The sequence below is a fragment of the Toxorhynchites rutilus genome, chromosome 3, assembly GCF_029784135.1.
Source record: "Toxorhynchites rutilus septentrionalis strain SRP chromosome 3, ASM2978413v1, whole genome shotgun sequence".
NCBI classification, from domain to species: Eukaryota; Metazoa; Arthropoda; class Insecta; order Diptera; family Culicidae; genus Toxorhynchites; species Toxorhynchites rutilus.
Genome location: NC_073746.1, coordinates 131,114,133 through 131,132,342, shown reverse-complemented (window position 1 = coordinate 131,132,342; position 18,210 = coordinate 131,114,133). Strand labels below are relative to the sequence as shown.

Here is an 18,210-nt window from a genome sequence, read left to right as displayed (position 1 = left end):
TGAGGTGTTAAAATAGTGGAAGATCCCGCCGCACGAGTAACCAGCCGTCGAAGGATCACCCGGATGCTGCAAACACAACCGTAAGTGAATTACTTTTCAACATCTAAAACTCTATTATCAATCATGCCGGAAACAAGAGCCAGTGAACTTGAAGCACTCAAAACAGAGCTTGAACAGCTCCGAGCATTGGTAGTGGCCTGGGAGGGCAACAAATATGCCATCCCCGACCCTATTAAAAATATGTCGGAATTTTCCGGAAATAAAAAGGAATTGGCAAGTTGGCTCAAGGAAGTCAACGAGCTTTACGAAATGTTTAAAATAAAAGGCGAGAACGGGCAACCCGACTCGCTTAGCTCGATATATTTGCGGGCAATAAAAAATAAAATCAAAGGGGACGCTCGCGTGATATTATGCGCAAATGGTGATCCCGATACCATTCACGGTATCAAATCGGTTCTCATCGAACAATATGGGGACCAGAAGGACTTCGCCACTAATTTGTCGGCGATGTTCCATTTGAAGAAAGGAGATAAGAATCATTTGAGATTCTTTAATGAAATCAAAGAAATTAACACTAGGCTAAAAGCCAATCTATCCTCGAACCCGTTATCGGCTCGAGAGGTAGTTGATGTGATAACAATCACACGATATTTGGACAACATCGGAGAGCCCCTGGCCTCCATTATCAGGCAATCGAAACCAAAATCTTTAGAAGAGGCATACCAGGCTGTATGCACTAATCAAAACGCGGAAAGTAGAACGAAACCCGCAAAACAAATTTTCAAACAGCACAGTAACCCTAGTAGCAGTGGTTCTGGTGGCTATAATAATAACAACAACAGCAACAGCTCTTACAGAGCATATGCCAAAGAAACGAACGCAAAAACTGCATTCAAACGACCGATTCAGCAATTTAAACCGCGCGTGGAACATAACACCAACGAGGTTGACGTGGATAGTGATGATGATGATGACGATGATGACAATAACGCGACCGAGTGCGAAGTGCAAAATACACGCGAAGTAAATTTTCACAGAGGAGAGGAAGACCAGACAATAACTTGAACAATTTCATTCCTTACATTCGCTACCGATCTAACAAGGGAATCTTAAAATTCTTGATAGACACAGGTGCGAACAAATCGTATATGAATCCAGAACATGTGGCAAACGCAAAAGTGACTGATCAGCCAGCCATCGTCACGAACAAAAATGGAAAATTTATTTTGGATAAAGTGGTGCACGCGAATCTTTTTCCGAAAGATGTCAACAGAGCACTACCATTTCATGTGTTTAAATTTCATAAATTTTTTGACGGGCTCATAGGGTACGAAAACTTAGCAGCCTTGAAAGCCGTGATCAATACAGATAAACACGAGTTGATTATTGGGAAATCTACGTACCAATTTTACCGGTATTTCCCTTCTTCCATGAATTTTCACGAAAATTTCGAAACTTTCATGAAAATTCCAACTTTACAAGATGGAACGTTTCTAATCGAAGATGAGCTTAACATTACTGCAAATGTTTCAGTCCAACCGGGACTTTACTTGGCAAAGAATAATAGTGCGATGGTTCATGTACATTCAAAAGGCCTACCGAAGCCTATATTGTCGAAACCATTCGAAAATAAAGACTTTCTTATAAAAACCGATAATCCAAAAGAGAATTTGAATTTCCCTGCGGATCATCTAAATAAAGAGGAGGTCAAACTTCTTGCAAAGACCTTACAGCCATTCAAAAGCATCTTCTTCCAGGAAGGTCAAAAACTTGCCTTTACACATCAAGTAAAGCATAGAATAGAGACCACCGATAACAAGCCAATACACCAAAAGACATATAAATATCCGTACCATCTAAGAGAAATAGTGAGTGAACAAATCCAAAAGATGTTGGATACAGGCATTATTAGAGAGTCTTCATCTGCCTGGACTTCTCCTATTTGGGTCGTACCTAAGAAGGTCGACAACTCAGGTGCGAAAAAGTACCGCATAGTGGTAGATTACAGAAAATTAAATAAAATCACACCGTCTGATCGGTATCCAATACCGGAAATCAGCGAAATTTTGGATCGTCTAGGAAATGCGCAGTATTTCTCTGTGCTCGACCTGGCCAGCGGGTTCCACCAAATAGAGGTAGACCCAGCTGACATCCCAAAAACGGCGTTTAACGTCGATCATGGGAAATACGAATTTGTGCGGATGCCGTTCGGATTGAAGAATGCGCCCGCAACATTCCAACGCCTGATGGATTCGGTATTACGGAAACATTTAGGTATTAGATGTTTCGTCTATATGGACGACATCATAATTTTTTCCAGCTCTTTGGAAGAGCACATGAAAGACATTCAAAAGGTTTTAAAAACTCTAAAGGAAGCAAACCTTAGAGTTCAGTGTGACAAGTCGGAATTCCTTCGTAAAGAAGTTGAATTCCTCGGTCACGTGGTTACTACGGAAGGGGTTAAACCTAATCCCAAGAAGGTTGAAGCAGTGAAAAACTGGCCTCTTCCGAAAACCCCGAAGGAACTAAAATCCTTCTTTGGAACAATTTCATACTATAGAAGAGTCATTCCCGACTTTGCTAAAATCGCAAAGCCGATGACAAGTGTGCTTCGTGGAAAAACCAAATCCATAGAAATTACTCCGGAATATGAAAAAGCCTTTACTGAATTGAAAAATATAATGAGTTCGGATCTCTTATTGCACTACCCCAATTTTGACGAGCCGTTCGTTTTGACTACGGACGCGTCAAACTTTGCGATCGGGGCGGTCCTCACACAGATAGTGAATGGAGGTGAAAAACCCATTGCCTATCTATCAAGAACATTGACAAAGGCGGAAGAGAAATATTCTGCCACCGCCAAGGAACTGTTAGCTATCTATTTTGCAGCTAAAAAGTTCCGGCCATATCTGTATGGTAGGCAGTTTACCATATACACAGATCATGAGCCTCTTACTAAGGAAATCAAGTTAACAGATGCTACAGGACGAGTGACTCGCCAACGGCTATACCTGGAGCAATTCGATTTCCAGTTGGTTTACAAAAAAGGAAAACAAAATGTAGTGGCCGATGGTTTATCCCGGATACCACGAGCTGACGAATCTGAACTAAATATTCAAACCGTTTTGCAAAACGAGCTTTATGAAAATGACCCGATATATGGACCAGAAATAATTAACAAGTTTAGGAATCAGCTGATAATATTTTATTCTATATTTTCAGGTTACAGCAGGCATACTTTCAACCGTGGAGAATATTCCGAAGATGAAATCCGAAACATTCTTAAAAGTTATCTTTCCCCGACCATATCCAATGGTATATTCGCTCCCCTAGAGATTGCACAATTGTGTTCTAAAATAATGAAAGATCAATTCAAAGGCATGAAAGTACAATTTTGCAATCTAAAACTCCCTGATCTTATTTCTAAAACTGATCAAGAGGAATTTATTCGTAAGAGCCATAATTTTAACCACAGAAGTTGGAAGCTCACATACGAGGAGATTCGTCAGTCAGTTTTCTTCCCCGATATGATTACGAAGATCAAATCATTCGCAAAAAATTGTGAGGACTGCAAGTTCGCGAAATACGAACGACGTCCCTTCAAAATTCCAATAACTCGAAGAGCATATGACAAACCATTAGAGAACATTTTCATTGACGTATACGTCAAGGAGGGTGAAAAATTCCTTACCCTTGTTGACGCATTTTCCAAATTTGCCCAAATTTTCAAAATCCAGAATGAAACGGCGGATGAGTTGATCGAAGTAATTACAAAATACTTTAAAATTTTCGGCCTACCAAAAACTATAACATGTGATCAAGCCACATCTTTCAGAAGCTCAAAATTCAAAACCTTTCTCCAAAATCAAAATATTGATATACACTTTGCCAGTACTAGTAACAGCAATGGCATTGTCGAGAGATACCACAACACGCTTTTAGAAATGTACATGTCAAACAGGAGAAAACTTGAAGAACTAACCTTATACGAAGGGCTCTCCATAGTAACTGCCCTATATAACGATACCAAACATTCAACTACGAAATTAAGACCTAGGGATATAATTTTTGGAAATTCTCATTCATTGAACCCGGAGGATATAAATACACAGAAAGCAAAAATAATACTAACTGCCAGGGAAAATATTGCGTTAGAAGCGAGGACACACAATCAGAAAAATGAAAGTCAAAACAATAAAGAATATGAAAACCTCACCATCAGTGAAGCTTTAGTTAAAGGGAAAGGAAAGCCGACCCCTTACACCAATAGATTTAGGCCAATTAAAATCCAAAGTCAAACCAGCAAAACTGTAACAGATGAAAAGGCTATCAAAATTCACAAATTAGATATGAAAAGAGCTAACTAAAACAACACTTTATATTTTCTTGCAGAATACTGTGGCTCCTTACGCTGGTAGGGATGGCCACTTCAGACTTGAGAATTCATACCCTGGATCAGAGTCCGATCATTATAGTTCCGTTAGGACCCGCTAAAATAAGCACTAGTTCTCTGCGAATTGTGCACCCCATAAACTTGACCTCAATTGGAACAATTGTAGAAAACTTTAACGCCGTTTCTATGGAGAGATTGTCGAACCAAACTGTTTAACCACATTCCGTTGGAACATTTACAGGAGTTACATATGGAACAGCGTAACCATATCACACACCTTAACCTGACAGCCGAAAACCTCCATTGGAAACTTCATTTCCTGGGATGGATAGCATCCGTAATCTCATCAACTTTACTAATCTGCATACTGGGTTCATCCATAATCATCGTTTTGAAATTCGCCGCCTGGAAGACACTCCTTACCAACAGCAAACCAGAAGTCATCGAACAGGATACCATCGCATCAACCGAGGCCCATCCCGAGTCCAGAGAGGTACCGCTGATACTTCAGCAGTAGACGAAAGCCGAGGACGTCTTTCAGCTAAGGAGGAAGCCGTTACGGAACCGTTTGGTACATCACGCCACTCGGGTCCGCCAACCTACGGTCGACAACGTGGAGCGTGCAGCGTCAGCAGTATGCAGGCATAAGAGGGCCGCGAGCGCATGGCTCGCCCTCTTTTTCGCTGTGCAGTTCTTGTGGAGCACCGGTGGTGCCGTGTGATTAGTGATAAGTGAATAAATTGTTGAAAGTAGTTAGTTTTTAAAAGTGTTTGCATATCACGATTCCCATAAGTCACGAAATTATGATTTTTTTGTAGTTTTGAAATTCATGCGATAGAGAGATGCATACAGATTATATTAATATAAACATAGATCGGATAAGTAGAACTTGAGATATCGTGTAAGCCAGTTTGAAAAACGCGTTTGAAGTTAATTGTTATGGCCGTACTAGATAAGATATCGCATCACTAAAATTACCATAACTTGGTAAATAATGAAATTTTCGAAAAGTCTCTTCTACAGTATATTCTAAGAAAATGTTTTTTTTTCAAATTTCTAGACTAGAATACCCTCTTAAAGAACGCAACATTGTGCTAATTTCAAACCCGACCGGATTCCGGAATAAAGGTTTATTTTACCGAAAAACACTTGAGGGGACTTATCTCAATCTGCGATTCGTTTCATAAACGCGACGAAAATACATATTTGTAGCGAATAGTGAAGGGCAAATCATTCACTCAACATTCTTGAGTTAAAAAAAATCTTAGCAAGTCAATGGAACCCCGAAGCAGGTTTTCGCTTGAAGAAAGTGATGGCTGGGTCTGGTAGGACTGGAAGAAAATCTGTATCATGAGCTTCTACCAAGCAACTAGTTTCGATGAATTCCAACAAGTACTGCTAGCAGCTGAACGTATTAAAATCAACGATCCAGAACGCTTCTAAGGCACTTCTAAATCTCCACCCGCCATACTCACCAGATAGTGCCTCTTCAGATTATTAACTGTTAAGATTGTTGTAAGAACTTCAACTTACGGCATAGCATAAGTTCTGAGAGGATGGAATTCTCAAGTTGCATGAAGGATGCTGAAATATACAGGAAAAAACGGCGCATCTATGATCGAAAAGATGTATGTCTACAAAAATATGCTTTTGTTTCCTTCCTTATGGCGGGTTTACATTAGGGAGATCTATAGCTATAGATGGATTTATTCACGTGAAATAGGTGTAAACGGGTGAGAATAAATATGATACATGTTACGACGGACCCCCTGTTGCAACAGCGCTGTGCGTACGTAACGCGAAATGAATCATCGTCCTGAACTTCACGAAATTTATGGCGGTCTTTTATAACAATCGCTATTGGTTTATACCAGAGGCAAAACAAAAACAACTCAATAGAAATCCAACGTGTATTCTCGATAGTATCAATATTTTGTTAAATTCATTACATAAATTAATTGCACTTAAACTAGTGGACTTAGTACCTATTCCTATCCATAATTGTAATCTAACTACACTAAAAGTGAGTCAATTTGCTTAAATCTATCTTATATATATTGAACTAATAATATCTTAACCTAAATATAGTCCTAAATACTGCAGCGTAGAATACGACGACTCACAACTTCAATCGCTATCAGTTTACCAAATTTGTAGGTTAATTCAATATTTTGTTAAAACTTAAACTAAATATATTGTTTTCTAGCTAAAAGCTTACAGCATATCAAACCAGCGTTTGGTATAAAGAGTTGGAAACCCCCAATCGAGTCTTCTACCGTACAATACACTTATTCGAGGTATATATAACTTGAATAAATTCAGCATATGTAAACGCTTGTGAATTTCTCACTGGTGAGAAATCACTAAAGTTGGATGCAGTTCTACTTCAGGTGAATAAATTCACCGAAGATATGAATATATTCATTATAGAAATTCACGCTAGTGTAAACGGTTGATGCGATTTCTGTAAATCTCATCATATTTCTTCATATGAATATATCACTAGTCTAAACCCACCCTTAGAATCGGCACGAATTTTTCAGGACAATATTTAGCATGATTTAACAATTAAGCGTTGTAGGTCAACGGAATCATCGATCACGATGATACTGCAGATGTTTTGTTTTTACTAGGTTCATTATAAACATCAGGCACTACCGAAAAAGCGAAAGTCATTAATGTTTAGACGAGAAAATTCTGTTCTCAAACAAAGTGCTTGATTTTATTGTCTGATTTTTTGAAAACTCAAACAGCCAGCCAGCTTTAATAAAAATACTCGAAAATAAATTCACAATCGATATTTTAAAATGGATATGGAGATAACGTAAATGGAATACGGAAGGAAAACAATGAGCTCCCGGACAATTTTACCATTGGTAAGGCTATATTTTTTTTCAAAAAAAAAAATGGAATAGAAAATAGAAACAAACTTGAAATGAAATTTAAGCGAAAAAAATAGAATTTCTTCATTTTTTCCTCAAAACCGAAGGAATGTCCACGTGGACAACAGAGGGAGGGGTATAAGGAATGTCCACCATTGTCCACGGAGGGGGAGGGGGGTCTAAAATCAGGCTTTTTCTGTCCACGTGGTATGTGGTATGATGAATGAAAGCTCCAGCCGTTCGAAACTGGTTGCAGTAGGTTTTTGGACCGATATCTATGTTTGCATACTTCGCATACCTAATCTTGAATTTGTTCACACTGAGAAACTCGGAGGAGGTATGATTATGAGAAACATCTCGGAAAAAACAGGAGGTGGGTTATATCTGTGGTATAACCGCAAGGGTGACGTAGGACTATCTTTGATTAAGTGACCATTTCTCGCGTAACTTTTGAAAAGGTCCAATGTAACATTTTCGCCAACTCGAGAAAAACGTAGTTGAAGACCCGAACATTATTTCGCGAATTGTCTTAAAAGCTATCAATCTTTATCACTGTTTTCACCACTAGCTGTCAAGAATAACTTCGTAAAACCAATCGTAACTATTGTTCCGTGATTTGAGATTAAGGTTGAAGCCTCGGAGCGAAAAATGTTACATTGGACGTTTTGACTGCCCGCGTTTGCACATTGGACATATTACGTTGCACTATAAAAATTTGAAACTAACTAATAAACAACAATCCAAATATTAGCATTTCGTTCTAAAGACTGATTATTATTGTTATCACTCGTTGAATTGCACTGAAATCGATAACAACACCTGTAAGAAACAAATTCCAAAACGACCGAAGTACGACTGTGAGTTGTTTTGACTGCTTTGTTACTTCGGACGTTTCGGCCGTCGGAGGAAAGTGGCGTCCGAAGTAACAGCCGGGTGCTTAAAATTCGAATCTGTACATTGGATATTTTTTGTCAAGACGGGTCTATGGTACTAGGTGAGGCCGTTTCGTCACTAAGTTGGTTAGGGGAGCGGTATATGAAAACAGTACGGAAGAAAGCAGAAGGGGAATTATTTCCTTGAAGCGTGAAAGAGACAGACTGATCAGGAACGAGCTTCGGCACTAGCGTATTGTTTTTTGTTTACAAACAAAACACAGTAGACTTCCAAGATGGCTGAAGAGTGGTTTTAGCAAGTTGGCCCACCTTAGGATATACTTCTACGCACCTTGATTTTTTGTATCGGCGACAAAAAGAAGAAGAAGATAGATACGTGAACGATTGTTTTTGTAATACATTCAATGATTGAAAACTAATAGCGTGCATCCATTAACTCGATTTGTTTACATTTGTTACATAGGACCTTTTCAAAAGTTACGCGAGATTTGTTTTTAGTTGCTTCTGAATCAATTCTGAATGAATGAATAAATGAATATCTGGGGGACATCGAAAACGAGAGCGTTACGTTGAAGGCACAATATTCAGCAAAAAAAAGCAATCACACGAAAGTTGTATAATACATAATACATTGCTTATATTGTGATATGATTTGTATTCCATTTTCAATAGACAAAATAACCGCTGCATCAAATCAATCTACATATTTTTTGCGTTCGCTCATCCTTTCTCACAACACCATTTCTCGTTTGAGAAATTGTTGAGTAAACATCGTTTGCCAGTGCGCTTAGAGCGGGAATTCCGTAAGATGCATTGCACCTCTAATAAATTGCCGAACGACGTGGTCTTACTTTGATCGCACATGATTGAAAAATCCAAAACGAAATGTATTTTGTCGCAGCATTATATGAGTTGGAAGCAAATAATCACTCGAAAATTACATGATTTTCGCGATGTGAAAAATTTTCCGTTTTTCATGTTATGCATTCAATATTGGATACGAAAATTATCTACTGATTGGGAAAAATAATATTCAGAAGCTTGCGATTGATTGAAAAATCACAAAACCAAATGTATTTGGTTGCAGTGTTATATGGATAGAAAACATTTAAATAAACTCTTTCGCATGAAGGTATTTTTCAATTCCCAGGGGGTAGGGGTAGAACTGGTAGATTATTTTTCAGCAACGATGATAGCAACGAGGATTCCGCGCGTGTATGTGTGTGTGGCGGCTGCTTCGATGTTTCAAGCAGAACCGTGGCATCACTCTCCTCCTGATGGATTCCCTTCTGGCCTAAGGTGCACAAACAGGCTCTTGGTGACACCGTTCATCAGCGCTTTCATGATAAACGAAGTTAGCTTCATCACAACAGCGACAACATGCTCCAATCGCTGTTCAATTATAACCGAGTGGGTTTACGAGCGGCGCTTGCTTATATATCGATTGGTGATTTCAATAGCCTGTTTTGAAAGTAATTTGAAGGCTATTGAAACAAGTTTTTGGATGAAAAAGTAACAAGTATATAACGCGTAGACATTTTATCTTTCGAATGAAGTGTTTATCATACCATTTCGTTCAGTTGTTTAGGAGCTATTAACGCTCAAAACGATCTCCGGCGTAACGCTTTCGTTTTCGAAACTTTCGAAACACCCTGGTATAGAAATGAAAGACGTAGTCCTACGTCAACATGGATTTATTCTGTTTTTTATTCTAGAACCAATTCTTCGCTCTATTTTGATGGATTACTTTGAGGGTATCTCTTATTTATTGTGCGCACGCGAAGACGGTTGAATGTTCTACTTCGTCATGGAGAAAAATACCAACAGAGTAATAGACCAAAGAAAGTTACGCTTGGAATCCAGCTGACTTCTGAAAATTTTCCGGTCACTTTCTTCTTCTTCTTCTTCTAAATCGTGGGACTTTGACAATCCCCACTGTCAAATGGCACAGCACACTTGCTATAACGCCAGTCAGTTTTTCATTGGGAGTAGCTTTTGTTTATTTTCGTCTTGTCAAAAGTTGCAAAGAGCGGTTTAGAATTTCATTTCGATTTCTTTGAGAAATTTACAAATGTTTTTCAGAGTATCAATGTTTTTGTCGTCGAAAGCATCTTTTTTTTTTTTTTTTATCTTCGCTTATTTTTTGTCGGCCTATTTCCGCCACTTTAGTGCCAATCACCGACATCAGGGAGGCGACTCCACCTGTTCCTACCTATCAGACTCAACAACTCATGAGCCGGGCCAACTTCTTTTACTTCCGCTCCGAAGGAAGACGTAACCAGAGATTTTTCGCCTCAGAAAATCCCAACGACGCCAGCTGGGATTGAACCCAGGCCGATCGGATTGTGAGGCTGTTACGCTAACCATACAACCACTGGCGCCGTCTTAGTCGTCGAAAGCATCTTGGATTGAGAAATATTTGTCAAGGTTGTGTTTGTCTCTGTGTGTTACGTAGTTAAGATGAAGGTGGAAGCTAGCCACAAATGGCTGCCACAGTGGCGCTCATTTCTTTTATCTCCCTCCCTCTCCCCTCGCCCGAAAATCAATAATTTTGCGAAACAGTGTGAAGAAATTGATCGTTTTCGCACACTTCCCATCAAGTAATATCAACCAAACTCTAATCGATTACTCACAAGATATTAAATTTTCATCTGCTGTCGCACTGTATAGTGAAAAACGTCGGAAAACTCGAGCTAGTGCAATAAAAGTTATATTTTCATTTTTCAATCTTCGGCAATGGTTTTGTTTGTATTGGTGAAAGAATCGTTACTTTTTCGACACTGATGCCAGACAACATCATCGAAACAGCTATAAAAACCACTCAATAAAATGTTATTCCTGAGTCATAGCGTTTCATGTCATGAAAGTCCATAGAATAAAATTGTGTTGATATCAATACAATTATTATTTTTACGTTTAATGGGTCTATAATGTAAGTTTTAGCAACTTTAACAATGGGTAAGAAAATTGTATTGCAGAGCTCGGAACACTGCCACGGCTGCCTATGCTTTCAAAAACAGTAAACAGAAAAGTATTACATTCAATCAAAATGCCAACGAAGAGAAGGGTTAAAGCTCTCCAACGTGAATATGTGGAAACAATACGATCAACGAAGGAAAACATTAAGGATTTATCAACATCGAGTTACTATGCGGAAGAACTTGTTAATACCAAAAGAGCCCCAATTCGCATGTGTTATAAATTTGCTTATATTACGCTCGCGTATAATCAGAATTTTACTTTATATGCAAATGCACCTTCTATATATATTTATATTTGCAATTGTTCATCGGAACATATCGTTCATACATTTTACTTTAGTATTGAATTGTTATATTTTTTTTATATAAATGTATTCAAAGACTCGTGTCAATGAAGCGCCACACAGTCTGATAAGTGACTTGATCTATTTACGTGTGTTTTGCTCTTCTCTCACAAACACTATTACCCCATTTTTACACGTGGGTGTACCTATACTACTACAATGGCTAGCTTCCACCTTCACCTTAACGGTCTAACGCATGCACAATGGATCAGCGACGAAGATCCTTGTTTTTTCCCCTCCCCAGTAAAGGGAGTAATAACAACTCGGCATCTTCAACGGTACGGCTTCCTCTCCACTGGCCTGGAGCCATGGTCCGAAGACAGTGAATGAAGAACTCATGTTTTCTATTTCTGATTCTGGCTTGAGGAACTTATTTGTTTGAATGAAATATAGATGATAGAAAACACAAACATTGTATATAATTAATCACATTTTATTTATGATCAACCTAGAGCCATGGTCCGAAGACAGTGAATGAAGAACTCATGTTTTCTATTTCTGATTCTGACTTGAAGAACTTATTTGTTTGAGATGAAATATAGACGATAGAAAACACAAACATTGTATATAATTAATCACATTTTATTTATGATCAACCTGGAGCCATGGTCCGAAGACAGTGAATGAAGAACTCATGTTTTCTATTTCTGATTCTCGCTTGAATAACTTATTTGTTTGAGATGAAATATAGATGATAGAAAACACAAACATTGTATATAATTAATCACATTTTATTTATGATCAACTTTTTCCACATCGGTGCTTTTGAAACATGGTTTAAAATATACATGTGTTAGTTTTGGGTTGTTCAACATATTCAGTGCGAACGGTGAAATACATCTATACATTCGTCCTAGTATTCATTGTGCAAGAGTGATGTCAAGAGAATTGGCAATAATCATTAAGTGCTCAGTACACGCCAACACTATACGTTAATCATTTGAGTATCATTCTACGGCCATCTAAACTGCTCAACTGTAGTATTTAAATGCTTCATTATGTTTTCTCGATTATTATCTTATTTACTAAACCTGGATGCCCCTGTCTGTAAAACTATCCAATTGTTTATTTGTGTGTATAAACCAGTCATTGGAGGTGTGTCTGTCTGTAAACTAAATTAATAGCGTACACATTGTTTAAATGTTTTATTTCCATTCTCTAAGCTACAAGATTGTGATGCAAACGTACCTAACCATTGCGTCGTTCTAAGCAGTACAAAATTCAGTACCTGAAATTAATCTTCTGCCAACTAAAATTAACCTAACAACCTAATATATAGTATTAAATATTTAAAAAGTAAATAGTTTTTCTGTCGTGGAATGTTCCTTTCCATGTAAACTTATTTGCTACACGGATTCTCTCTAGATGTTAGATGAGGATTACCCCAAATTTCGAAAAACAAAATGAGAAAATGTGGCAAGGAAAAATAATAATATACAGATCTCACATACGAAATTTACGAGAATCATCAAAGGAAAGTGACATTGTTCCTAGCTGGAAGCTAATTTAGGATGTAATGGCAGTTTTCTTTATGATTTTCGTCTCCCTATTTATAAACAGACGCTGCTTATATTTGTTCTGAACAAATCATTCTTTAAATCTAATATAGACGAGAGCGAAGCTAAACTATACAGAAAGGAACAGAAATAAATAACGATGATTCTTACTCCCGTGAGATGCCTTGTTTTCTGTTAAGTGAAGTGCATCGTTCGTCTTTCTCCTATATCAGCTCTTGTAACACTTTGGAAATTTCTAGCATCGAATCGCCTGTCAGCATCGATCGATGGTCTCCTTTCACAGTCGATACTTTGACCTCTTTACTACAAAACTTAGAAAGCAAAAAAAACACATGGTCACATGGTTGTTTGTATGCAATTAAAAATATAGCTTACATCGGATAGACCGTAGTCTCCTTGCAATTTCGCATAATTCTCCGTTGGCTTCACCAGCTTCACTGTGGCTTGAACCTTGGACATGGGTTTGTACAAATGGCTAGCGAAAATTTTGTCTACGAATGATTTTGCCGTAACTTCCAGCTGTGAATAGAGAATGTTAGATTATAAACTTCGTCAATCGATTTATTTGATCTTGCTTTAACTCACCAACTGCTGCGAGTACTGGGGCACCTTCACACGCATCAACTCGACACATTTTTGCAATCGTGCATCCCAGGTTTTCGGGGTAATCAATTCGTGAGCAGTTTTGCCGTAATCCAAATTTCCACACACCATGGCGAAATACGCCAGCGCGAATGCTTCATCTTCGGCTTGTATGACTTTTCCACTAGCTTTGCGCTGTCTGTGCGCCTCCGTATACCAGCTCACGTAGCGGGGAGAACCGTCTAGCATGAGCAGTCGACAGGTTTCTTTGGCTTTTTCTAGCTGTGCGACCATTTCATATGCCACCGATGCTCCGAACGAGTAGCCAACTATTGTGTACGGTCCTTTGGGCTGTACGGTTCGAATTTGTTTGATGTAGTATCCCGCCAGTGCTTCCAGCGATTCGAGAGGAGCATCAGCTACACATTGCAGTCCATAAACCGGAACTGGGAGTGTTTGTGCTAGCGGAATCAGAGATGTTATGACGCCTTCAATGGCGTGAACCATAAACACCGCATTCTGCTTGCTCGTCGGTGGTGCTTGTGAATCCAATCGAACTAAACATTTGGTTGGCATCAACTCGGCACTGAACTGCACTTGGGTACCATCTCCGACACTTTGCTGGTCCTGCTGCTTTGGTTCGGGTATGTCAGAAGGTGCGCTGGCAGGTCCATTGGTAACTTCCCCTCCGCCACTCTCCAAGGCTTTGAGCTTACCAAAGGTTAACATCCTAATTTCGGCTGCACTCAAAACTGTGTCAAAGTTGCGTTCTAGCGTCTGCTTAATTTCCGCCCCCATCAGTGAATCCATTCCGAGATCGGCTAGTGTTGCCGAATCCGTGACATTCTTGGTATCCTTCAAGCCCAGAATGTTGGCAATCGAACTCACCAATCCAACTCCTGCCGTTTCGGCCTTTCGCTTCTCTGCTACCACCATCGAGGCCAACACTGGACATGGCTGTTGCATAAAGAAATCGATAGTCTGCAAACACGAAGGCATCCTCTGGGGTAGAGTACCACCAATTACAGTTTCGTTATCACCCAAAGTTTCCAAAACCAGTCCGGTATCACCAATGGCCCCCCATTGAATGGCAGTTCCGGGCAAACCAGCGTTGTGCCGTGCCTCACAAATTCGCTCCATAGCCGAATTTGCTAGACCGTAATTTACCTGGCCAATATTACCCCTACCACAAGACACGCTCGAAAAGCACACGAAGTAATCCAAATCTGGACACAGTTCGCGTGAAGCCTGATCCAAATTCTTCGTACCATCAACCTTGGGCGTGCAAACCGTTTTGAAGTCGGCTTCGGTTGCGTTTTCCAACAGTCCATCGCGTAACACAGCTGCCAAATTGAAGATACCCCCAACCGGCCCAAGTTGCTTGGCTTCTGTCAGCATTTTTTGTGCCCCTTTCAACGTGGTCACATCGTTCGTATCTATCGACACGGAAACTCCACGCTCTGTCCAGCGACGGATCATCAGCGACTGGTAGCCCGTTCGAACTCCACTACGAGATGTCAGCACCATTTTTGTCGCTCCCCGCGATACCAACCAGTTGGCGAGCTCTAGGCCGAACCCACCCAAACCCCCGATCAGGATGTAGCTTTTCTCTTTGTGCATATAAGTGCGTGGAATGGCGGTGATCAATTTCGGTGTTGGGATAACAATCTTGGCCTTTTCTTCATCCCTTATTTTAAGTACTACTTTACCAATGTGCTTGCCGGAGGCCATGAACCTGAAAAAATGCAAACAAACATAAATCGTTAAAAGGGTGGGTTGGGCATCGTGCACAAATTACGTCACGCTAATTATTGCATATTTAAAATATTTCGTTATGAGTTAACACTTTATCGACTGGTTGTGGTTGAGGCTGCCACTTAGTAAGTACCGGCTAAATCGCGCCCGAATTTACTCCCAGTACCGGCTAAATTTTCACTATGCATTGTGTTGTGCTTATTCCTTTTGTTTTAAAGTGATGGAATTTTATTGATATTTGTTATAAACAGAGCAACCCACTGACAAAAACCGTCGATAACCAAAAGCCGATTAATAGGCTACCGGTTAATAAGCGCTGGCAATCGAAAAGCCGATAAATAGGCTACCGGTCGATGAGCGTAAGGAATCGAAAAGCCGATAAATAGGCTACCGGTCGATAAAGTGTTAAGATCCCTAATGATCATGAGTATTGAACCTATCCGATGTTCAACGATTGAAAGTACTGCGTCCCGGAGCATTAGTAGTAACGCGTATTGGATCAAGTTTCAATTAATTAAACAGCTATTCCATGCCAAACCGATATACTGGTTCTCAGATTTTCGTGAAAAGTGGTAATTTTGTTCTTTACCGCAAAACATTAAACCCGTATTTTTCTATTTTTACATTAGGGGGACCATTTCCATTTTAAAGTGGTCCGAAAAATCAACTCTTTCCCCTTCTTTCCAAAAATGACTTTTTTCAAATTTCATAACTTGTGAACTACTGGACCTATTTAGATGGTCGACATATCAAATTAAAGTAAATCAGCTAGTCTTTCTTGGAAAGATGTTACAAATGTTCGATTTTGTCATTATTGATTGTGTTTCTTTTTATTGTTTTCATGGTCTCAGGACTACGGGCGCTATTTTTTTAATATTTTTCGTTGAAAGCTGAGGTTATTTTACATAACATATCCAAAATCAGAGAGGCGTTATATTTTGCTCTTGAGTTTTGATTTTTCAAAATTAACCGACGGTCCGAAAAATATTTTTTTTACAAAATTACCCTTTTTTCCACCACAACAATTTGTAACTTTTGATCTACTGGACCGATTCAAATGATCGATATATCAAATTAATGCCAATGAGCTATTCTTGTTTAGAAAAATATTTGAAAAAAATAGAATTTAGTTTTCGTAATTATTGGTTGTAATTTTTTTTTATAGTTTACATGGTTTCAGGACAAAAGCACCATATTTTTTATATTTTTTCTTGAAAACTGAGGTTTTTTTTCACATAACATGTCCGAGTTTCAGACAGGTGCCTTTTTTCGTGTATGAGTTATGATTTTTCAAAGTTAACATGTTTTCAGTTTTCTTTCAATATTCCTATGTGACTATACTACATCTATGCAACCAGATTCCAACTTTTACGCAATTGTGGCACTTTTTCAAAGAAAACCAACTCATCGGCTTCAAATTGATATATTGGTCATCTTAATCGGTCCATTATTTCAAATGTCATGAATTTTTGAAAAAAGGTGAAAAAAGGGAAAAATGATTTTTAGTGCTATCGGTTAACTTTGAAAAATCATAACTTAAGAGCAAAAAATAACGCCTCTCTGATTTTTGGATATGTTATGTAAAAAATTCTCAGCTTTCAAGAAAAAATATAAAAATATTGCACCCTTGGTCCCGAGACCATGAAAACTATAAAAAACAAATACAATCAATAATAACAAAATCAAAACCTAAAATTTTGCGAAAAGAAACAAAACTACCACTTTTCACGAAAATCTGAGAACCACTATATCGCTTTGGCATGGAATGGTTGTAAAATGATAAATCTATAATATCTATGACCTTTTTAAAACGGGTCTGGTCCTCCATTCACATTATTTATGATTACTGGCTTGGTTATTCCTTGAAGCTGAATAATCTCGAATTCAGGCAACTCGCTCACCCTTTTAAAATCGAGCCCATGAGAAAATTCGTTCAAAGAATAGTGCCTTCCTGAACGAAGTGCAACATACACTCTATTAAACTTGTTGAACACGGGAAGATGTTCAATTTAAATAAACCAACTCTATTCCGTTAGTGTTATGGTTAAAAAAATCCTACAAATATTTTATTTAGTTTCATATATCATTTTTATAAAAAATATATTTACTTTGAGTCTCCTCCACAGTCTAATCTTCACCTACTGCCTCTAATATTAAACCTTCTGTTACAAAGAATAAATTTAAATTTAAATTCTATTCCAATACATAAATCTGTGCATCCATCTCACCTTCAACTAATTTGTCAATTACATAAATTCAAATTAGATTGATTTCAATTGATCTTTTTACAATTTTTAAAAGCGTATAGCGTAAAGCGATTCAATTTTTCTTTTACCCTTTCAGTTCAATTTTCTTTTCAAGGATGAGGAACCTATTATCTCCTATTTGTATCTTCATCCCTATTATGTGTCTCGGGCTTGAACACGATATTTTCTTGCAGCATCTGGAACCGTTGTTTTGGAATAGAGCGCGCACGCAGATTGCTTCAGCAAATTAAATTTGTGTTTTTGGTATGAAATCACCTTTTTATCATAGCTTTTAAAAAAAAAAAATCTGTATTGAAATCTGTATTATGTTTATGAGTCCAATTTTAAAGCATAATTTTTAGCTTCAGTATCATTGATCGGGAGAGAAATTGCGTATCCAGGAAACATATACACTGTAGTGAAATACATTGCTTTATTGAGATGCAATGGAAATTTATTCAGTTACCAGGGGATGCTAGTTCACATTGGACAACGTAATTACCTTCATTATAATATATTTTAGGTACACACAAAAATGTAATGGTAGTAATGAATTTAAAGAGCATAAAATAGCATAAATAGCATAATAAGGGCAAACTGGAGAACTGTCAACGCTT

General features: G+C 38.3%; 1 protein-coding gene across 1 annotated transcript in view; it reads right to left on the bottom strand.

Annotated features, from left to right (window-relative positions):
* Nucleotides 1–12,203: 12,203 nt before the first annotated feature.
* Nucleotides 12,204–18,210, bottom strand: part of LOC129775457 (fatty acid synthase) — a 55,534-nt gene continuing 49,527 nt past the window's right edge. The window contains exons 9-11 of the mRNA XM_055780230.1: nucleotides 13,596–15,327; nucleotides 13,386–13,529; nucleotides 12,204–13,321 (exon numbers count right to left, since the gene is read on the bottom strand). Of these exons, the coding sequence (XP_055636205.1) occupies nucleotides 13,214–13,321; nucleotides 13,386–13,529; nucleotides 13,596–15,327 (1,984 nt within the window). The 3' untranslated portion in view covers nucleotides 12,204–13,213. The remainder of the gene's footprint in view (nucleotides 13,322–13,385; nucleotides 13,530–13,595; nucleotides 15,328–18,210) is intronic.